A 23,879-nucleotide genomic window follows, 5' to 3' on the forward strand; every position below is an offset into this window, starting at 1 on the left:
ATATATGTTCAATTATGCTATATATGCTTAATATATATGACTATATCATCAATGGTATAGATCTATAACACAGACACTGGTTTTATGTGTGTGTGTGTTTATTTGCAAGTATATGTAATTTTAGAGAAAAGAAAGCAGAAAATATTGAAATGCATTATAAAGAGTAAAGTAATTATCACTGGTTGAAAGTTTTTGTTTTTCTTTTTTACTGAAGCATGAGCTCAAGTCGGTATCCTCTCTATCAAACCACCAAAAGATTTATTTTACTCACTGTGAAGGATCACCATCTACATCTCCAGATGAGTTCACTGTTGACATCAGAACTCACCCCCAAATTAGACAGCTTGAATACCAAAGCATGCGTAAAAACAAATGCGAATATTCTATTCTATGGCTGAAATACACATGGAACAATGAAAAATGAATGCGTCTCCTTTTCTGCCAACGAACATTTAAAACTCAATGTGGAAGCGAGGAAGCTGAAATGGACACAAATGGCAAAGAGCTGACCACATTTTGTCCCTGGTTGATATATGCAAAAAAGTAGGGGGAAATGTCTGAATACTCTCTCTAGACAGACGAGTTGCTTTAGAGAGAGGTTTGTAGCATGGGTTACAATGCACATGCTGTTGACCTCGGTTTAAGTAGCGGCAAGTAGAATTTTCCAAACCTGGACTTGAGCTGCAAAGGAAAACAAACTACTCAAGAATGTCCTTGAGGCATGCATTTCACTGTGGCCAAGTGCAACTGGGCGTGCATTACATGGGACGTCAGGGCCTGCTTCAGCGGACTAAGTAGACCACGAGCATTCTTCAAGCACAATGTGGAAGCTTTATGAAGTGGAGGAGAGTCAGAGAATTTGGAACCATCTTCTCACTATGTCCCTTTAGAAGTGTCATTCCTCAGCCGACTGCTGTTTTAGGAATGCAAGTGATGGGAACAGACTTGGCCAGATGTTGGCCACAGGAGCAAGCAACTTTAGCAGCCAAAACGGCGCAATGGAAGGACAGCAGCTGAGACCGGTTCCGCTGTGGGAAGCAAGAGGCCGTGCGCGCTGGGCCCGAGATGACTGTATTATACAGTGTTCCTTCTGAGCCTGCATAACACATTCACCAGCGAGCCAGGGGCCTCCTAACTCTGTCAGGGGCCGAACGACACACAGCACACCAGAGGGCAATGCACAGTCAAAAAGAAAGAGAAAGAAAGAAGAATAAGAGAAAACAAGCAAAAACACGCGTCCGTTGGGCACAAACCTTCGGGCTCTGTGTTTTCTTTGTGGTGTACTTGCTTCAGCGGGCAGCAGAAGATTTCGTGACACTTAGCACGAAAGGGGGACTCTTTTTTCTTTAATTCCGCAGATTGGATGGAATCTTGCCGTAACATAATGTACTCCTGTGTGCCAGGGGGGGCGTCATCCAGAACTGTGGTCACCACACAACAAAATGAACTCAAGTTAGAGCTTCAGGAAAGCAGCGAGCATCTTAAATCCCATCTACTCCCGGGGAAGACTAAAGAAACAACATTCCTAAGAAAAGTTTCAAAGGAAAACGTTTACTAGCTTGCTGACATTAGTTTTAGGGGCTGACTTTAAAATAATAAAGCCCTGTACTCAACTCTACAGACCTCTGTTGTTAATACAAGGAAAAGGTAAGGGTGTGAAACTGTGCCAGAAGTACCATAAAACTCTTTAACACCAATAACCATATTGTACCTCAATAAACACCAAGTAGCCCTCACACGTTGCAATTGCAGCTATAGTAGAAATATGGGCAGGCTGAACTGGCTGAGGTCCGCCAATTACCAGTGTATTCGCTGTTGCCTCTTTGTGTGGTCTCCTCCCTGGGAGAACTTGACTTTAGTGACTTTAACCCAACACACACCCAATCAGACAGAAGATTCAAGGGTGCTGCTCTTTAATCTTTGCTTTTCAGGGAGAACTGGGGCTATCGCAGATATATTTCAGATATTCAGGACCCCTTAATGAGGACAAGAAATTGTCGTGAGCCTCACAACCAACAGCAGATCTGGATCAAAGACCTACCTTGTTGAAGGGAGGGAGAGAGGGACCTGGTTCGCCAAATTTGGCCTTAGATAGATGCCCAGCCCCTCTCAGCTTGTTTTTTCTTTCCAGATCCTTTCTGCATTTCCTAAGCAAGATTGTGAATGTCTAAGCACTTTCTCCCTGTAAAAACACGAGGTCTGATTTGAAAGGGTCCCTACCGCAACACTTTTCAGCCTAAAAACCACCCACCAAGAGGGGTTGGGGGGTGCAAATTCAATCTGCATTTGCAGAAACAGGGAACTGACCCCAGAGTGGATTTTTTTTTCTCTTTCACACCCTTCCCAATGAGGCCATTCCATTTTGCCAAGAGTGAGTCAGTGTCTTCTAAAGCTGTGATTAATGGCATGCTGACTCATCCTACACCCCCAAATGCATACACTTAGCATGCATTTAGAAGGACTGATACCACCAGCAACTTTCCCATTGGCAGAAGAACCCTGTGGTGTTTGTAAAATATAAACAGCTTATGGTAGAAATCTGGTGGGACCTGAAGCTTCTGCATTTGGCAAAACATTCCCAGCTCATTGGCTGGGATTTTAATGACCTTTTAAGAACTTTCTTTTGTGTTGGGGTAAAAAAAATGGTAGAAAACCCAACAAAACTTTGAAATTAGCATTATGAGTTCAGAACAAGTTCTTGATAGATGGCTTGTATGTGGAACTGCTGTCTTCCTTTATAAGTCATTAAATTATGCAAGAAGGTGATGAATATTTTAGCCAGCTCTCTATTTTCCTCTAGCCTTCAGCAGCAGTAATCAAAAATATTATATAGGCACACCACCACAGTTTTTCCTGGCAGAGAGTCCCCTTCATCTACTAGGAATGTGACTAGAACTCCATAGAATCTCGTTGTGAAACGCACATCTCTGCTAGCAACAGCTGCTATTCAAAACATTTGCAACCATTTCCTGCTATGAGCAGAGAGTTAGGATAATACAGACACTTATCAAATTCCAGCATCACAGCTGAAGACCAATTCTGGTTTTACCATCCAAAATATTTAAAGAAAACCTCCCAAACTTGGAACTCTTTAAAAAAAGAAACTCCCATGATTATCTAGAAGCTAAGAAATTTCATTTTCACGCACTATGTATAAGAAACATATTTTAAGAGGAAAGGACAATTGGCGGATTAAGAAGAAAAGAATAACTTTTTTGATAATACACAGGGAACCTATCATTCAGAAGCTCACAATAAACATCAGGAAATTATCTTCCACTCTCATTTTTCGACAGCAACAATGACGTCACAAATGGGCATTGTTGGAGATTAATGGCCAACTGAAACTAATAGCCTTCTGCTGACTCTCTAGCCATCAGCTCTTTCCAGCTGGTCATTAATTCCCAGAAAATGCCTTGCACTGCCATCATTATTGTTTAATTAGATACAACTGGTTATCTGTAACATACAACAAAATTCTAATAAAAGGGACATGCTGACCGATACAAGAACCAGCCCCTAAATTCATCATGATGGGGAAAGCATGAAGGTCACAAAAGTGCAGGATAATTGCTTTCCACAAAATTCTCTCTCCTGTTCTTTCTTAAAATTGAATTCAGCAAGTGCAAAAGGTGCCAAGATGAGAGCATTTAAGAAGCCATGTGAATAATAACCACAGGCATACAACATTTCCTTAGAAATTGTGAACATCTGGGAGTTAATGGCTCAGCTTTGGGTCAGGCTGTCTCTACTCAACCTTAACCATCAGTCAGTTCTGGCAAAAGAGCAAAAAAGCCAATCTATCAATGGCTTGGTGTCACATTGACACAAGAGCTAGAAACACTGTGGACTGTTTAACCAGAAGTGACATTGTATAGGCAGCACCTCACTTGGGTCTATAAAATTTCTGAACTTGAGGATATTCTACATGAAAAATTAGAACTATTATATCAAACTCATTTATTCCCAGGGCTCCCTCAGATAAGACATTGGCTCTATGTGCAATGGCAGCAACAGGATTGGGAGGACACTTCCAACAGGACCCCAGCGCTAGGGCAGGTGGGCACCTGAATTCAGCTTCTCTAAAAAAGGCATGAGGATGCAAAGCTTTCAGGGAATATTAGTTCTATAAAGTAGCCAGCTCATCAAAACAGGAAAAAAGAATGCAATTCTTCTTTCCTTTGGCTTAGTCCAATGTTTTCTGCCATTTTTCTCCTTCTAGTGCATTGCCTTCTTGCATGTGACCTCTATCCTCCAAAAATCACTCCTCCTTCTGTTCATTTGAGCCATTTGTCCACATTTATGCAATGACTCCTGCTGCCCTCCCCAACAACAGATTTATCCAATCTTGGAGGGAGACAAACGACTCCGGTGATTAGGGAGACGATGGATTTTCATGAAGCCTCCTCCAGTTTCAGAGGCTCAACTTGACTCTTCCAGACAAATAAGACCGTAACAGTGGCTCATGGTTGATTTCTGGACCATGAGGCCCCATGTTTTGAGGAAGGTTGCTGAGCCCCATGACAACGGCTACCGGAAGGTAGGCCTCTTCTGGAAAATTGCACCCACATAGTCAGTGCCTTTGGCCTTGATCACCCAACCCACCTCCTAGGGATTGCAAAGTCCCACAGGAATGGTCAAGAGTTGGGAGAAGACAAGAGCACACATGCAAATCCACACATCCAGACACGCAGACGCTATCAGGTGGCATACTCAGACATGGAAGTGACAAGAATAAGTGACTTTAGGGGAGAGGGTTGATAGTTATGAGCACAATTTATGAAAGAACTGGGGCCTGTTATAAAAGGTGTTCTATTGACTAACCATTTGGGTGGGCAAGTCTGCATCAAGAATTGGGTCTCCCAACGGCATCACTGGATTGGCACTAAACCAGCCCCACTCTCCTCTAGGTCTCTCAGCGATCACCAAGATCAAGGACAGGGGTAAGATGAGGCAGTTATGGCAAGGGAAGGGGCTTTAAGTCTAAGCCTGATGACCTAAGCCTAAGCTACTCATGTTCACAGAGATACAGTATTCACATTTACAACTGAACATAGAGTAAGCAATGATCTCTAGTAAACCTGAATCACTGATAAAAAAAAAAAATAATCCCAATGTGGGGCGCCTGGGTGGCTCCATGGGTTTAAACCTCTGCCTTCAGCTTAGGTCATGATCCCAGGGTCCTGGGATCGAGCCCTGCATCAGGCTCTCTGCTTGGTGGGGAGCCTGCTTCCCCCTCTCTCTCTGCCTGCCTCTCTGCCTACTTGTGATCTCTGTCTGTCAAATAAATAAAATCTTTAAAAAAAATAATCCCAATGTAATGTACCTATAATCCCAATGTAATGTACCTACCTTTATCCCTATTAAAAAAAAAAATCCAGTTGTTTTACTCTATAACTTTTACCAATAAATACAAATATTTAGTAGTATCACAAACACCCCCAACATCATCCTCCATGTCATTCCAAACAAAATTTCTTGAGAGATTACTAAGTGCAACCTCTTTGCCTTAGAGCATAAGGAAATAAAGCTCAGGAAGGGGACATACCTTGTCATGTCACAGAGTTATTGGAAAAGCCCAGCCTGGAAACCAGGATTTCAGTGTGTTTACCAGCAAATCTAAAGTAAGACCACTCTGCACCAATGCTGTATATTAAAAAACTCTTCAGCATGACTTAGCTTAAAAGATCACCCCTGCCTCCAACAAAGTTCCGTCATTCAAAGACAGAAAAGCAACCAGACACAGACTAGGAGACCATTTAGATAATGCCACGTATGCACCTGCTCCCTCACCAGGCCCCTGGGATTTGTGAGGTTTGCTGGCTTCAAGCTGGAAACAGTTAACAAGCCCCCAATTATTTGATGATGCTGTTTTTTGCTTTAAAATGAACTCTTCAAGAGATGACTCAACATAATTAATGATACATGATTTTAAATCACAGCAAATCTGAGATCACCAGAGCGATGGAAATGAAATGATTGGAGCTACCAATCAAAGTTATTAGACATATATAAGTGACTCCAAGAAACAAATACATAAAACACCTATGAATCAGAAAATGTGGCAAAGTACACACATTATCAAATGTCCTTGCATAATGAGAAAAACGTAAGAAGAAAATCAAGTAATTGGAACAAATTACTCTTCCATGTCACTGAGCACCTGTCATGTTGAAAAGTATATTCAGCCACAGGATATTACCTCAAGACCTCCATTTTGCCTTCTGACTAATCATCTATTACTTATCTGTATATGATATTTGAGCTTTACTGCTACAGCAGATACGATCAAGATGGCAGGTGTAAATGTAAATGAGTAACTTAAGTAATTCTCTTAACAGAATCCAATACTAATAATCAACATAAAAATGACTTTAAAATCCTTCTAGAAATTTCAGTTCCCTTCTTCTTGGCAACCTCCCCCATCTCCATCCAGCCCTCTCAACCATGATTAGGACTTCCTCCAATTTTTGTTTATTCGGCTGTTTTGTTCTTTTCCTGATAGAATGAAATGTGGACTCTCTATCATGGTAGCTTCCCTTTTCCTCAATTCCATCAATGCCTCTCTTCTTCCTACTCACACTAGATTCTTCCATTAGTGTCTTCAATATGGCAGCTTTTTCCTGCCTGAAGGCTTTACACTTGTTCACCATGACTCCTGCTCTATGTCCTTCCAGGTTCTACTTAAATTTCACCTCCTCAGACATGTCTTCTCAACTACTATAGGTAGGTCTGTACTTGCCACAGCTGTAATTTTTTTAAAATATTTTATTTATTTGACAGAGAGAGATCTCAAGTAGGCAGAGAGGCAGGCAGAGAGAGAGAAAGGGAAGCAGGCTCCCTGCTGAGCAGAGAGCCGGATGTGGGACTTGATCCCAAGACCCTGAGATCATGACCTGAGCCAAAGGCAGCGGATTAACTCACTGAGCCACCCAGGCGCCCCCACAACTGTAATTTTTAAGTGCATGCATGTACGTATGCACATATGCATGTGTCTCATCTCACTCTCCCCACAAGAACACAAGCTCTCTCAGGCAGGAACATTGTCTCATTTATCACTCTACAGATTTTTGGTTATCATTATAGGCTTTTACTAAAACCTTAAGTTGATAATTATTTTCATATATATATGTCTTTCCTTCACAACTTGAATGTAAGCTCCCAGAAGGCAAGAAACACGTCTTTTGACATCATCTTTGCTCTTTCCCTAATGGCCCACAATTCTTTGCACACATAAGATCACTCCCTTCTGGGGATAAACATGCCTCCACTGAAAGCGTGTGCTAAGAAGGTGGCTTCGTAAATGGAAGGGGTTCCGCCTGCACATTGTCTGGCCGCTGGCAAGCACACAGCAGTAGCAGTCTCGGAAGAAAGGCTGTCTGGGGCAGAGACGACACCACTGAGCATGGCACTGTGGCAGTTAGTAAACCAGAACCTTCCCACGCCCCCCACCGGCTCTGTCTCATGACGGTCCTTCTGGGTGACCTCTGGAATGCCACTTCACCTCTGAACTTCAAACTTCCCATTTCAAAAATAAGTGATGGGTCCTAGGCCAGTTTCTTCGGGGCTAGATAATTCTTTGTTTTGAGAGGCTTCTCTGTGCACCAAAGGATGTGTAGCAGCGCTCCTGGCCTCTACCCCACTGGTATCAGGAGCACCCTCCCCCACCCTGCCCCAGCCAAGTTGTGATCACCCAAACTGTCTCCGGATAGTGCCAAATGCCTCTCCCTAGCAGGATGAAGGCAAAATCACCTTAGCTGAGAATCGCTGGACTTGAGGATGGGTAAAGTCCCTCTGGTTTAGAAAACTCTTTGTAAAGAATAAGCGTCAATCCTGGAAGTCCCACTGTGACCCATGGAGAGGCTCGGCGGCCTGCAGGGACCCAGCTGTTCCATTTGGGGAAGGAATACTACCCCAGTCAGTCCAGACCAGAAAGAGAGGAAAATGCGCTGGGGAGCATGCCAATCACCTAGGCAACAGAAAGTCTTTGGCAAGATCTAAAGCATGACTGCTACACATCGGTGGGGTCATTACTCAGCCTAAGGCAAAGGCTTTGTCCCATGAACGATGACACAGGGCAGCACCAAAGGCAAGCATCCTCAGGACCTGTTGGGAAAAACAGGTGGGGCCCGGCCAACCAAAGACCTGGCAGGGGTGAGAGGTAAGAAGACAGGCTGGGAAACCCTTTCTGACCTTATCCAGGAAGCTTTCCTGAAGCCTGGCATTTCCCTCTTCTAAAGGCCCAAGTCACCAGGGAGGATGCATCCTTCTACTGAAGACAGAAACGAGTCCATTAACAAGAAAAGTGGCAGCTTCCACCAGCAGAGCAGAGTATGCCTTCGGAGGTCCTGTGCCCCTGCATGAATGGCCTTTGGTTTATCCCTGCTGCCATTCTGAGCACACGAGGAATAGCGAGACCACAGAGAAATACCCTCCACCTGAGCTTACTGGCCTTGCTGCCCATCTCAATGGCACAATTCAAGGAGCTGACACCAGCCTGTTCCTTGCATGTCGTCCAGCTTTATGTCCTTGCATCCCCCTGCCATGCACCCTGTCCAAGTCCCAGCCAAACTGAAGCGGCTGTCGTACTCCTCTAGAAAGCTCGTGGAGACACAGGTGGCTGGGGCCCCTCCCTCCGAGTTTCTGACTGAGGTGGTCAGGACTGGAGCATAAGTTCTGGCATCTCTAACAAGTCCCTAAGGGCTGCGCCTGCTGGGCAAGGACCACATGTGGAGAACGACAGCCCCAGCTGTTGGTTTCCCTCTCCCAGCCAACTGCATTGTCCTCAGCCCAGTGCAAACACAGTCTGAACCAGCGGTTCTCAGCTGTGGTGGAGCAGGAGCTTTGGGGAGCTTTGACAAAGTAAGATACCCATGGTGCCAGAGCAGATCAATTAAGCCAGAATCTGCAGGCTGGGCCAGAGCCCTGGTAGGTTTCCAAGCTCCTCAGCTGAATCAAGGGCACAACTAGGGTTGCGAGCCTTTCTGCACTATCCCCAGTGAAAAGTGCTCTTTTCTCCTTGAAGAGCAGGCTCTGGCCTCTAGTCATCTTACTATTCCCATTTCTTTCCATATCTCAGCCCAGCGTTGCCACTTACAAAACTGTACAGCTGTCCACATCCCCACGTAGCAGCCCTGTTCCAGCGTGAGCTTGTTCTATGGTGGTTTGTCCACAACTCTACCATAGCGTTAATCCACCCCTGTCCTCTGTTCATATGATTTTTTCAATAGGACTCTCTCACCAGCCAGTTTTGTTGAACTGAGTCAAACCAAGCTCTATTCTTATTAACACCCCTCAAGGTCCATGTCTAGGGCTAGTGAGACCATGTGTCTTTGCCTGAAGCCAGCCCATGATGCTTTGTCTTGATACCCTCATTCAATTGGTCTCATAGTGGGGTATGAGTCTTGGTAGGCCTTAAGAAGCTTCTCAGGTGTTTCTAAGGTTCAGCTGGATGGCAAACCAATGTGTCTAATTGAGGGAACAAGAGAAAAATTAAAGCCACAAGTGTAAGCACGATTGACTATGAAGATGTTTTCCTGAGCATAGAAGGAAGAGCTCTAAAGAAAGGAGAGATTTCAAGTGCTAGGCCCCTTAATTAAGTAAGGAATACAAATGGGTCACTCAAGGAGTAAGTTTCAAAAGCCTTAGAGAATGTGGCAGGGTGTACTGGCAAAGGTCTTACAATCAATCCGTCCTGGTTTCAAATCCTAGCTGTTCTTAAAGGAGGGCCCTGAACCAGCAGTACCATATCACATAAAAGCTTGCTAGAAATGCAGACTCTTAGCCTTGCCAAGTTCACACCAACAAAATCAGAATATGTCATTACAGAACATTCTGAGGTGACCACTGGGCACCTTGAAGGTGAGACATACCTAGAACAGTGGCTGGTGCACAGTGGGGACTCTGTCTGGGTTCGTTCCCTTCTCTCCTGAAGCCAAACAACAATTTGGCAGCACTTCAATGTATAATCATGGCAACTCTGCCATGGGACAGAGGAAAGAGCTTGAGACTCGGGGAAACCCCTGCCACCTCTGCCATGACCTTGAGCTTGTCCGTTTCCATCTTTTACAGGTGACCAAACTGAATCACAGTGGTCAACAGGACTGTTGTAAGAATTAAAAGAGATGATGTGTGTGGAAGAAACCAGCACAACGCCTAGCCCTCTTTAGGGATTCTGTATGCACAAAGTCCTCCCTGAGTATCAACTGAGGTGGAATTCAAGTCAACGAGGAAGTGCCTTTCCCAAGCAAAACACGTCAACCACCTACATTCTTGCTAGTCTCCATAAGGCTTCACACAACCTTCATTTTAGTTTTCTAACCAAAATAGGGGGATTAGCCCACAAGAGGGAAAAAAAAAATGGCTGTACCCCTCACAGAGCAGTAAACTGACAAATGGTATTTCTTCTGGAATGACACTGGCATTTCTCAAAAATGTTTAATTGAGACTGGCTTCACTGAAACATTTTATTTGGTCTCACTCATCTTGTTTTTAAAGCAGAGTGCTTCTGGCCACAGTGTCTTAAAGACCGAAACCCTAAGGGCGCCTGGGTATCTCAGTCTGTTGAGCGTCCAAGTCCTAGTATCAGCTCAGCTCATGATCTCCCAGGTGTGGGACCGAGCCCCACGCTGGTCTCCGTGCTCTGCATGGAGTCTGCTTCGGATTCTCTCTCCCACTCCCTCTCTCTCAAATAAACACAATCTTAAAAAAAAAAAAAATAAGGGCACTTGGGTGGCTCAGTGGGTTAAAGCCTCAGCCTTCAGCTCCTGTCATGATACCAGGGTCCTGGGATCGAGCCCCGCCTTGGGCTCTCTGCTCAGCGGGGAGCCTGCTTCCCTTCCTCTCTCTCTGCCTGCCTCTCTGCCTACTTGTGATCTCTGTTTGTCAAATAAATAAATAAATAAAATCTTTAAAAAGAGAGAGAGAGAGAGAGAGAGAGACTGAATCTCTAGGCAGCCTGTAAAAATGGCTGCACTGCAGATGCCAGACATCGCTTTTGCATCAAATTCTGCCTCTCCCTCCATGCCTAAATAGCGAGGCAAGGGCATCATTCAATAAGTGGCCTTTCCCTTCAGACACAATAAGCTAAGGGGACGGTTCCCATGTAACTCATGGTCTGATGCATGTTTGTTCCAGCCAGCCTTGCCCTGTGTGTGTGTCTGTCTATCTGTCAGAGGCTTTGCTATTAATAGCCTTTGCTTTTAATAAACGTTAGTCCAGGAGTTTGGCTTAGGCTCACAAAATGATGTTATGGCCACCCATAGCAACAGCCTGAAATCTCAACTTTTGATCTTAAGACCTTTTTGGGCAACAGCACCGGCTAAATGGCTTTAGAAAGCCTATTTTCACCTATCAGTCTTTCCCATTTTTGGAGCATTAAATCTCAGATGACTGGGGTCTCCTCACCAGTATACAAGAGAACACACTCTCAAGCACAGCGCCCATGTCCTCCTAGGAAATGTGCTCAGTGACACCATACTTCTTCCCATGGGGTGCCTCAAGAGTCCTGCCCTACTCACTGTCATCATCTCCCTCATGTTCTTACTTCATGTTTTGAAAGCGAATCTCTGATAAGAATCTCATGGTGGCTCCAAGTCTCCGTGGATGTCTTTAGAGTTTAGGAAACCCCACTTTCCAGGCTCTCTTGAGAGCCAGGAATTCCTTGGTTCTAGTGATCATAACTGAAAAACAATATTGTAATGCAGCTTGAAAATAACGACTGGGAGAGGGATGAATGCCATCAAATGCACCGCTACCTCTCCCTATATCGCCCCAAAAGATATCTAAGTAGCAAACTCATTGTACTTTCTTAGTCAGGGAATAGTACCCTTATTTTCAAGCCAAGAGGGTTCCCTTATTTCCCCTGCTTGCTAGTGTTCTGTGGTCGCATATGCCTCTATCACCTATTGGCGCTCCTTCCACCAAGGGGACATGGATGGAAGTTCACTCAAGTCCATTAGCAGCCTGTCGTGACTAACCCTTCGGCAGGAACCATACAGCAAATACCAACATCTGGGCTGATCTAGAAAAACCACTTCTCTGAAACAATAAAAAACGTGTATGTCATCGCGGCAGTGCGCTACCTGGCAGTCTACGGAGTGTGGCTGTGCCTGTGATTTGAAAAACAATAAAGGAGAAAGAAGGCCCAGGCACGAGGGCAGGAAAAATCTCCTCCAGCTGATCAAGATGTGAGTCCTGGCAGGTCTTGTTTCATTTAAAATATGCACTGATTACCTCCTTCTCTCCCTAGTTAGTCACAAACTGTAGTCATGCTCACGAAAAGACAGTCAGTTCAGTTCAGCTGCAATGTCATGTTCATTAGCCTGCAAGTTCAAAGGGTCTTTGACAATTCCAGGAAATGCTGTAGAAGAATTCTTACCCTTTAGGTGGTTGTAAGACACACATTTTTTAAAAAAACTTTAAAAAGACTTTATTTGAGAGAAAGAGATAGAATGAGAGAAAGAGAGCATGAGAAGGGGGAGGGTCAGAGGGAGAAGCAGACTCCCCGCTGAGCAGGGACCCTGATACAGACTCGATCCCGAAACTCCAGGATCATGACCTGAGCCCAAGACAGTAGCTTAATGGACTGGGCCACCCAGGGGCCCCTTAGAGGCACATTTTTAGCTAATGGAAAGCATTACAACAAAGTTCCCAATGACAATAGCCAAGATCCAGGAAATAATTCTAAAAAAGCGACATTCCTATTCAATGAGCGCTTTTCTTTGCACTCTGCCTGCCACAGTCTCTGACTCCCCATTCAGTAAATAGAGCTGGTGTTTCTTTTCAGGAGGGCTGTCCCTGTAGGAATTACAGATGGGAGAAGATATCGTGCCAGGTTAGAACCCACTCTCAATTTGTTTGAGAGGAATTTTGAAGCACATGGTATTTGAGTTTGTTTACTCTTGGCAGCATTTCTGTTTAAGAAAAAGGCATTACAATTATTTTAAAAGCCTCAAGCCATCAAATGTCCTTAAAATAGCATTTAATGATTTAGGTGTAAATGAATCATAAACACTTAGCTTAAACTTCCTCCTCCTTCCCTATAAACCCAGCTGGGAAAGTAAGGTTTTAACAAAAGAGCACTCAGTGCGCTCCATCCTTTTCAAAGTAAGGTCTTCGGACGGGGGGCTCCAAGCTGGGTCTGGTGCTCACATTTAAAACATTAGGAGTACGTACAGTATATTTTTTAAAGGAGTCAAATAGAGTGCCTGGTGTCTACTACCCACTTTCCAATACATTTCTCTTTTTTAAAAGATTTTTTTATTTATTTGACAGAACTCACAAGTAGGCAGAGAGGCAGGCAGAGAGAGAGTGGGGGAAGCAGGCTCCCTGCTGAGCAGAGAGCCCGATGCGGGGCTCGATCCCAGGACCCCGGGATCATGACCAGAGCCGAAAGCAGAGGCTTTAACCCACGGAGCCACCCAGAAATGAGTCACATACATTTCTAACATCCACAACAACCCCACGAGACAAGTATCCTTATTGTCCCCACCTGCCACAGAGGAAACTCAATGTCATAGAGGTTAAGGAACATGTCCAGGATAACCCAGCTATCAAGATGCAGAGTGGGATTCAAACCCAGGTCTTCATGTCTCTACAGCCTATATTCTTCCTCGCAATACCGTATCTGATAATCATTCATACACCAAGTAGGCAGGATAACGGCCCCTCCATGATGTCCACATCCTAATCCCTAGAATCTGTGACTACGTCACCTTAAAGCAGCAGATGAAATTAAGGTTGCTAAGCAGTGGATGTGTAGCTGGAGAGAAGCTTAGATTATCCAGGTGGCTCCAGGGGAATCAAAGGAGCTCTTAAGATCAAAAGAAGGAGGCAGAAGAATGGGGCAGAGAAATGAAAAAGAAGAGGCACGACAGGTTCAAATTGCGAGAGGTCCCAGCCTACTGTTGCGGGCTTTCAATACTGAGCTAAGGAATCCACGTAGCTTTTAGAAGCCTGTAGAACCCACCTAGCAGGACACTGGGATCTCCGTGCTACCAGGAACTGAACCCTGCTAAGAACCCCAAAGAGCAAGAGGACAGATCCTCCTTTAGAACCTCCGGAAAGGCATGCAGCCATGCCAAGGCCCAGAGATGTGCGTCTCCCTTCTGACCTACAGAATTACATGATACAAACCTTACATTGCTTAAGCCGCTAAGTCTGTGATAATTTGTCATGGCGTAAATAGAAAACTAGTACGGTATCTAAAGTTTAATGCCGAAAAACTAACTCAAGTTTACAGCTCATAAACCCTTCTATGGTTATTTTAATAACAGTAATCAAGGGGTGCCTGGGTGGCTCAGTGGGTTAAGTCTCTGCCTTCAGCTCCGGTCATGATCCCAGGGTCCTGGGATCCAGCCTCGCATCGGGCTCTCTGCTCAGTGGGGAGCCTGCCTCCCCCTCTCTCTCTGCCTGCCTCTCTGCCTACTAGTGATCTCTGTCTGTCAAATAAATAAATAAAATCTTAAAAAAAGAACAGTAATCAAATATTATATATGGTACTGACGTATCTTTATCTTCAGCCTGAGAAGAAAACATATGCCCAAAGATGCTTCCTATGGCCTTTTCCCTTTTTATTCCCTCCATAATATTACCTTTCAATATTCTTTCAACAAATACTTATTGGGAACCTACTCTAAGCCAGGCATCACTAGTCAGTGCATACAGTATATAGCAAGTAGAAAAAAAATGTAAACCCAAACCCTTGCCCTCATGCAGTTTACACGTATGGATGAGGGGGGAAACAGTAAGCAAATCAGAATGATGAGTCCCCCAAGGGTCCCTGAGTCGCTCATGGGAAGAGAGCTGCTTTGAATTGCTGCTAGACCCACATATGTGAAAAATAATCTTACAGGGTAAGCATCGGCTGTGTCAGCTCTGTCCCTGGAGTATAACCCAGCCTCACTGAGAATGTGACGTTGGAACAAAGGCCCAAAAGAAGTGTGGGACACAGTGAGCCACGGAGAGATCTAGGAGGAGAGCATTCTCAGTAGAGGGATCCAAAATGCAAAGACCCTGAGGGAGGAGCACGAGTTGCTGTTTTTGTAGGAAATGAAGGCGGGTGTGGCTGAATTGAGAGAAGGAGGGGAGGAGTGATAGGAGGTCAGCAAAGGACCGGGAGGCCTGCTCGTGAAGGCCGCCATAATAACTGGCTTGACTTCCAAGGGCCAGAGAGCCATGGCCTGCTCTCAGGCAGAAGAGGGATGAGATCTGGCTTGGGTGTTCAAGAGCTCACTCTTGCTGCCATGTACAGAAGGGATTTCAGGGGAGAAGAAGCAGAGAGACTGCTTAGGAGGCCACTTCTCTGATCTAAGTAAGAGATGATCATAGTTAGTACTTAGTGGTGTAGGTGGCAAGGATTCTGGGTACATATCCTAAGAACACAGACTCTTATGAACAGAAGTTCTATCTAGAATAAAGAAGAAGTGATTATATATATATGATATATATATATATATATATATATATATATATATATATATTATATATATGTAATATTACTCAACCATAAAGAGAATAAGATCTTGCATTTGCAATGACATGGATGGACCTAGAAAGGATCATGTGAAATGAAATCTGGCAGTCAGAGAAAAACAAACAGCATATGATTTCACTTATGGGTAGAAGCTAAAAAAACAAACAAAAAATGGGCTCAAATACAGAGCAACTGGTAATTGCCAGAGGGGAGATGGGTGGGGGGGATAGCCAAAGTGGGGGGAGGGGGTTAAGAGGTATGAACTTCCAGTTATAAAATAAGCCAAGGAGATGGAAAGTATAGCACAGGGAATGCAGTCAGTCATATTCTAGTAACCCCGTGTGGTGACAAAGAGTGACTACCCTTATCCCAGTGAGCACTACCCTTATCCCAGAATTGTTGGATCACTACATTATACACTTGACACTAATAAAACACTGTGTGTCACTTACACTTCAATAAAAAAATGAATTTAAAAAAGAAGTTCTATCTAACAGTATGCAACATCTAACAACACTATTAATACAGATCCCTTTTGCTAATGGTAATTCCATGGACTCTACAGCTGCCAGAGGGAACATATTGACCGTGGACTAGCTAATTCTGCTCTTCAGACTTTGGAGGGACACCACTTCACCCTGAGCTCTCCCCAGCAGCATCTCGTTGGACTAAATGCATCTCTACAGAATATGGTCAAGTACATACCCAGCAAACATTGACACTGCAGGAGAGTATTCACGGCAGTGGTGGAGATGGTGATGGGCAGCTTGCAAATCAACATTCTTGAGAAACCAAGTCCCTTGATCCTTCACGCCGTTCTTGTTTCTCTTCTATAAACCTGTTTGCCTTCTGTCATTATGTGAAAGATTCCACCAAACAAGCCTAACACTTCTGGTGCCACTGGAGGAGGACTGATGGGCGAACAACCTCAGAACGCAGGTGCCTGGACTCCTAGCCCAGCCTAGGAGTCTCCTCTTGCTATCTAAGACCCATCTGTGTGGGTCTAGATTTCCTCAAATGGAATGGGCCAGAGGATCTTTAAGGTCTTTTCACTGCTTTAGGTCAGGGTGGGAGTGGAGAGGTTATAGGGTCTTCTTGGTATTTTCTTCAATAGGAAACTCACTACTGTAACCCTGATGGCTTCTCTCTGCCCCATCACTCACTCTTTTCTGGAAGGGGTACTGGTGAGGTTTTAAAAGACAAACTAGCAGCCCTAGCCTAGCCCTTTCCTTTTTCTTTCTCCTGGGGAGACAGCTCAACACAGACAGCACACATTCTGCTCTGCTCCTGTATGTCTTCTGTTCTGCAGGTAGAGGTCCATGCCAGGTGAAGGACTGTAGGGTAAGATGGGACTCTGTTATGGCCCAGAGCTGCCCGCAGCTGAGTACATTCATCTAATTATGGGGTTCATTACTAGAATGTCCACCTTTTCACAGATAAAAACCTCATCTCCCGGGGTCAGATTTATTTAGAATAAAGATGATATTTTGTTCTTCATATGCCCTTCTCTTTTGACTTGTTTCTTAATTTGTTCCCAACCTGGACAGAGGGAGAAAAAGTGTCCCCCACTCCCTGAAAATGCCATCAATATTTGTGAATACCTAGAATCACGGCTTCTAGAGTATTGGACAAGTCCTAAAACCTTTACAAGAAAGTCAAAGTCTATTGTCCAATTTGGCTCACGATGGTTACCACTGTTTTTTGTGGACAGGGTCAGTACCAGGAGACTTCTACTCGTAGGACAGGAAAAACAGGAGGGAGGAATAGGGAAAAAAAGAGGCAGAAAGGATGGGAAACATGAGTGCTGGCTTGCCCCTCCACAGATGGAAGGAATGGGTCACCATGTTAATTTAGAAACCTTCTGCTAGGACACTGGGGTGGCTCAGTTGGTTAAATGTCTGCCTTCAGCTCAGATCATGATCTCAGGGTCCTGGGATCGAACCCAACATTGGGCTCCCTGTTCAGTGGGGAGCCTGCTTCTCCCCCTCCCTCTTCCTCTCCCCCCTGATGCTTCTCTCTCTCTAAAATAAATAAATAAAATCCTAGGGGGAAAAAAAACCCTTCTGTTAACAGACCCATGAACACAGAGAACAAACTGATGATTGGCAAAAGGGAGGTGGCAGGGGAATGGGCAAAATGGGTGATGGGGAGTGGGAGGTACTGTCTTCCAGTTAGGGAATACGTAAGTCACAGAGATGAAAGGGTGGGCATAGGGAATATGCGCAATGGTATTGTAGTGTGTTGTATGGGGACCCATGGTAGCTATGCTTGTGGTGAGCCCAGGGTAACATATAGACTTGATGAACCACTATGTTGTACACCCGAAACCAATAAAGCATTGGGTGTTAACTATGCTTCAATAAAAAAAAGAAACCTGTGAAAAAAATTTAAAAAGTAATAAATCTGCTGCTGCCACAGAAATCTCTAGCTGTTGATGAGGTTCTCATAGTCCCAGAGGAAGCTCGATTGAAAGTCCCATTTCAAAGCAACAAGAAAGGGATGGAGAGCGATAAATACAGGTCATACAGGGTGGGGGTGTGTGGGGGGTGCGGGGGGACAGGAACATTAATGCAAGGCATAAATGCAGCTGTGGTTTAATTCCTCTTAGACTTCCCTGGAACACAGTATCCGTCATGGGAGACAGCACAAGCTTCCCAAACCTGATCTCCCTGTCGTTTCTGACAGCCTGTCTACCACCTCGTCCCCTTCGAAATGCCTCTAATATCTGCATTACTTAGACTCACGCCAAGAACCCTCGTCACTTGAGGAGTGCCTGTTGGTATTACTAAGAAATTAAACCATGCCACCCTTCACGAGCTTGAAAAATGTCAGCTGGGGAGTGGAACCAATTCCTGGTGATCATTCTGAAGACGGCCCTCTGCTTTCTCAAAATTGTGGAGTTAAGGAGAGCTCAAGATTGAACACAACAAAGCCAGGGCAAAACATTCCACATAAAAGCTCTCCCAGCCAATGAGGCTTCTAACTACTGGCTGGTGGAAGAGACACCTTTAGAGGTCCTACGAGATGCAGAAGAATCACAATTAGCGATTGGGAGGGAGACAAACCATAAGTGACTCTTAATCTCACAAAACAAACTGAGGGTTGCCGGGGGGAGGGGGTCGGGGAGAAGGGGGTGGGATTATGGACATTGGGGAGGGTATGTGATTTGGTGAGTGCTGTGAAGTGTGTAAACCTGGTGATTCACAGACCTGGGGATAAAAATATATGTTTATAAAAAATATATGTTTATAAGAATCACAATTAGCAATGTTGAAAAGTTGTCTACAGAGCAGTTCTTTCCTCTCTTGTCTCCCAAAGTCCTTGCGTAACACTTGCTTAAGGGACAACTTCCAAACATCAGCTTAATGCATGGGAGATAGTCTCAGAAGCTTTGAGACAATACCTTTGAGTCAGTTCCCAGTTGGCAAAGAGATCCGTAGGTCAAGCCATGGCAACCTAGACACAATGTTTGGGCTGAGGGCAGGGTACGTCACACTCAGATTTAGGAAGTGGGGAAAATCGTGGGCTGACCCACATGCTACTTTGGGGTACCAACTTTTTTCTGTAGGCTATTTCTTTATACTTCCCTCTGCTCCATAGGGCACTTTGGGAATCCCTTACCAGATTTATGGTGAGCAAAAAAGGAACATGATTCTCTTTCTGATATCCATATTTAGGGTGGTTGCAATGATTGGAGCAAGTGGCAAAAGCAAGTTCAAGAGGCATTAAGCATGCCTCACTGGAAATCCCCAGGAAAGGAAGGCCTCCTGCCTGTGTTCCTGGCTTCAACTTTGTCTCTTTGCTCCTAAGCAAGTGCCTCTTGCTTCTTTTACCTCAAAAGCTCCCTGGAGGCATGCAGACTGAAATACATTAACCAGACTTGTAAAGTGCTCCAGCAATGGCTGCTGGGGACAAACTGAGGAAAGCCCCTCAGCCTCGACTCAGGTTTCTGGAAAAATCTGGAACTGGATGTGTCCTATTGCCATGATAATTGGATCAATCCCACTTGTCTGGGAAAATGGTATGTGATCGATCGCTGAAGAATACTACAATGGTTAACTTTATGTGTCAACTTGACTGGGCGACAGGGTGCCCAGATATTTGGCCAAACATTATTGTATTTTCTGTGAAGACGTTTTTGAAATGGGATTAACATTTGAACTGGTAGACTGAGTAAAGATTACACTCCCAAATGTGGGTGGGTCTCACTCATCAGTTCCAGAAAGGCTGACCTCCCCATTGTATAGGAGAACTCCTTCCGCCTGACGACCGCTCAAGTGGGTGAGTATTCAGCTTCATTCCTGCCTCCAAACTCAAAATGAAACACTGGCTCTTCCTTGGTCTCACGTCCGCAGGCCTTTGGACGTGTGCTACACCATCGGTTTTCCCAGTTCTCAGGCTTTAGGACACAGACTGGAACTGATCCATTATCTCTCTTGGGTGTCCAGCCTCCTGACTCACCCTGTAGACCTTACGACCTGCCAGCCTCCATCACTGTGAGAACTAATTCCTCATAATTAACAAATAAATTCTATTGTTTCTGTTTCTTCGGAGAACGCTGACTCACGCAAACACACACCGCGGAAAGCTGGGAGACATAAAAGTACCACTTGCTATTTCTCCAACCAAACTTGGACCTAGCCACATTGCTGTTTCACTGAAAGAATAATCCTTTCTCCCCATTTACTACTAATGCTGGGTGACAACTCCATGCGGCGCTAGCGTAACCACCAATGAGTTACACCTTTGTTTAATCCCCTCCCTTAAAATGCGAGTGAAAACCACAATGTGCTTCCAGCCAACAGAAGATGCCGAAGTTAAAAAAAAAATTTTTTTAAGATATAAATCAGGTCCCAGGTCAGTTGATCATATTAATCAAAAGGGATTAATTGTGGAGTGGGGAATGACTTAATCAAGTGAAAGCATTAAAAGTGAGAGATTCACTTGCTGGTCTTGAAAACATAAGCTGCTGGGGTGCCCGGGTGGCTCAGTGGGTTAAGCATCTGCCTTCGGCTCAGGTCATGATCCCCGGGTTGTGGGTTCGAGTCCCACATTGGCCTCCCTGCTCAATGGGAAGACTGCTTCTCCCTCTGCCTGCTGCTCCCCCTGCTTGTACACTCTCTCTCTCTCTCTCTCTGACAAATAAATAAATAATAACTGGAAGAAAATAAGCTGCCATGTGAACAGCTTTAGAAGGGGGCCTCATGGCAAGGAGCACTGGGCCATCTCTAGAGTCTGAGAATGGCCCCCAGATGATAGCCAGTAAGAAAATGGGGACTTCAGTCCTGTAGCCACAAACAATTATAGTCTGCCAAACAATCTCATAAGGATCTCCAGAGAGAAATGTGGCCCAGCCAACACCCTGATTATGGCCTTGTGAGGTCCTGATTAGAGAAGCCCAGCAATGCCATGGCCTGTGAGGTTTTGATTGTTAAGACTGAGGAAATGGGCTGTGGCAATGGACCAGAGTAATTAGGATGGATCTCCACACATTCTACAGAGATTACCATGATAAAGAAAAACAATTATCTCAATATTTAGCATTCCTCACCTCAGAAGTATTACAACAAAAGAGAACTTTCTAAATAGAGTAGGACTTGACTAAAGCATCAGTAATATTTCTTCCACTTGAAGTGAAGTCATTCAAAGTATGAACTATAAAAGCCTCTTTTTTATGAGAAATTTTCTATTCTTATAAGAAGTTCATTTTTGGTTAGCTTTCTTCATTGAAGGAAAAAGATGATTTGAAAACACAGTAACCTCACTTTAAATAATGTAACCATTTTGGAGTAACTTTATTTTTAATTAGGAAAGGTTTCCTTTCTTCATTTCTTTTATTGTGGTAAAATATATGGAACACAATACCTGCCACGTTAATCATTTTTAAGTGTACAATTCAGGGCACTAATTACCTTCACAGTGCTGGGAAACAATCACCACTATCTAGTTCAAAAAAGTTTTCATCACCACAAACAGAAACTCTGTGACCCTTCTTCAGCCATAATTCCCCATACTCCTCCTCCCCATCCCCCCCCCCCCCATTTCTGTCTCTGCGAATGTGCCTAAATGGAATGACACAATATTTATTCTTTAGTGTCTGGCTTGTTTCACATCACAGGATGTTTTCAAGGTTAACCCATGTTGTGGCATGAATCAGAACTTCCACTCCATGGGTACACCACATCTTGTTTATCCGTTCATCTGTTGATGGACACTTGGGTAGTTTCCAATTTTTGGCTATTGGGAATAGTGCTGAAATAAACACCGGTATGCGAGTATCTGTTTGTGTTCCTGTTTTCAGTGTTTTGGGGTATACACCTGGAGCATAATCGCTGGGTCATAAGGTAAGTCTCTATTTAACATTCTGAGGAACTGCCGAGCTGCCGTCCACAGTGGCTGCACCATTTTATATTCCCACCAGCATTGCATGAGGGTTCCAATTTCTCCACATCCTCACAAACACTTGTTATTTTCCTTTAAAAAAATTATAGCCTTCCTAATGGGTATGAAGTGGTAGCTCATTGTGGTTTTGATTTGCATTAATCAAATGGCTAATGATGTTCAACACTTTATCAGGTGTTTATTAGATATTATGTACCTTCCCTGGAGAAATGTCTCTTCAAGTCCTATGCCCATTTTATTTTTCTTGTTTTGTTGCTGAGTTTTAAGAGTTCTTATATAGGCTTGCCTGGGTGGATCAGTTGGTTAAGCATCCAAATCTTTGATTTTGGCTCAGGTCATGATCTTGGAGTCCTGAGACTGAGCATTAGGCTCCTTGCTCAGTGGGGAGTCTGCTTGTCTCCAGCTGCCCCTCCTCCTGCTTGAGCTCTCTCTTTCTCACTCTCTAAAATCAATCGATCTTTTAAAAAGTTCTTTATATATAAAACACATATCAGATATAAATATTTTCTCCCATTATGTAGGTTGCCTTTTTGCTTTCTTGATACTGTCCTTTGCACAGAAGTTTTAATTTTGATGAAGTCCCATTTATCTAATTTTTCTTCTCTTGCTCATGCTTTTGGCAACATATCTAAAAATCTGTTGCCAAATTCAAGTACATAAGGAACTACCCTTATGCTTTCTTCTAAGAATTTTACAGTTTTAGCTCTTATATTTAGCTTGTTAATCCATTTGAATTAATTATTGTGTATAGGCGAGGTAGGGGCTCAATGTGATTCTTTTGCATGGGAATTCCAGCACCATCCATTGAGGAAACAATTGTTTTTGCACTGAATGAACCTGACAACCTTGCCAAAAAGTCAACTGGACCATTTATTTCTGGACTCTTGATTCTGTTCCCTTGGTCTATATGTCTATCCCATTTCAGTACTACACTGTTTGTATTACTGTAGCTTTGTGGTAGTTTTGACATCAGGAAGCATGAGTCCTTGAACTTTGTTCTACATTTTCACAGTAGTTTTGTCTACATTGGGGACCTTTGTCATTCTATATGAATTTGAGGGTTGGCTTTTCTATTTCTACAAAAAAAAAAAAGCTGTTGGATTTTGATACAAATTATATTGACTCTATGGATCACTTTGGGTAGTACTGACATCTTAACTATATTGTCTTTCTATCCATGAACACAAGATGCCTTTTGATTTAGATTTAGGTCTTCCTTAATTTCTCTTGGCAGTATTTTATGGTTTTCACTGTATGTCTTACACTTTCTTGGTTAAATTTATTCCTGAATATTTTATTCTTCCAGGTGTTATTATAAATGGAATTTCTGTCTTACTTTTCTTTATGGATTGTTCATTGTTGGTGTAAAGAAACACAACCAATTTACCATGCTGATCTGCATCCTACAACTTTTCTCAACTAATTTATTAGCACTAGTAGCTTCCTTATGGATTCTTTGGGATTTCCTATATATAGTACCATGTCACCTGTGAAGAGATAGTTTTATTTTCTCCTTTCTAATTTGGATACCTTTCATTTCTTTTTCTTGCCTGACTGCTCTGGCTAGAACTTCTAATACCATATGGAATAGCAGTAGTGAAAGTGGGCATCTTTGTCTTGTTCCTGACCTTAGGGTGAAAGCTTTCAGTTTTTCACCATTTAGTATGATGTTAGTTAAGGGTTTTTCAGAAATGCCCTCTATCACGTTGAGGAGGTTCCCTTCTATTCCTAAGTTTTTCTGAGAGTTTTTATCATGAAATGTGGTAGATTTTATAAAATGTCTTTTTTGTATTTGTTGGGATAATCATGTATTTTTTCCTTCTCCATTCTATTAATATGATGTGTTGCATTGATTGATATTCTTGTGTTGAGCCACCTTTACATTACTGGGATAGATCCAAGTTGTTCATGATGTGTATTCGTTTTCATATGCTGCTGGGTATGGTTTGCTGATATTTTATTAAGGATTTCTGTATCTGTGTTCATAAGGGATATGGGTCTA

At 43.6% G+C, this 23,879-nt stretch overlaps 1 protein-coding gene across 3 annotated transcripts in view; it reads right to left on the reverse strand.

Moving 5' to 3' along the window:
- FGF13 (fibroblast growth factor 13) overlaps positions 1-23,879 on the reverse strand; it is a 470,827-nt gene that overhangs the window by 188,129 nt on the left and 258,819 nt on the right. For 2 of the 3 annotated variants that reach the window (XM_059157055.1, XM_059157056.1), the window contains exon 3: positions 1,254-1,421. The exons of the other annotated variant lie outside the window; for it this stretch is intronic. In XM_059157055.1, the coding sequence (XP_059013038.1) occupies positions 1,254-1,421 (168 nt within the window). The remainder of the gene's footprint in view (positions 1-1,253; positions 1,422-23,879) is intronic. 3 annotated transcript variants of the gene reach the window in all.

Source organism: Mustela lutreola, chromosome X (assembly GCF_030435805.1).
Source record: "Mustela lutreola isolate mMusLut2 chromosome X, mMusLut2.pri, whole genome shotgun sequence".
Lineage (NCBI taxonomy): Eukaryota > Metazoa > Chordata > Mammalia > Carnivora > Mustelidae > Mustela > Mustela lutreola.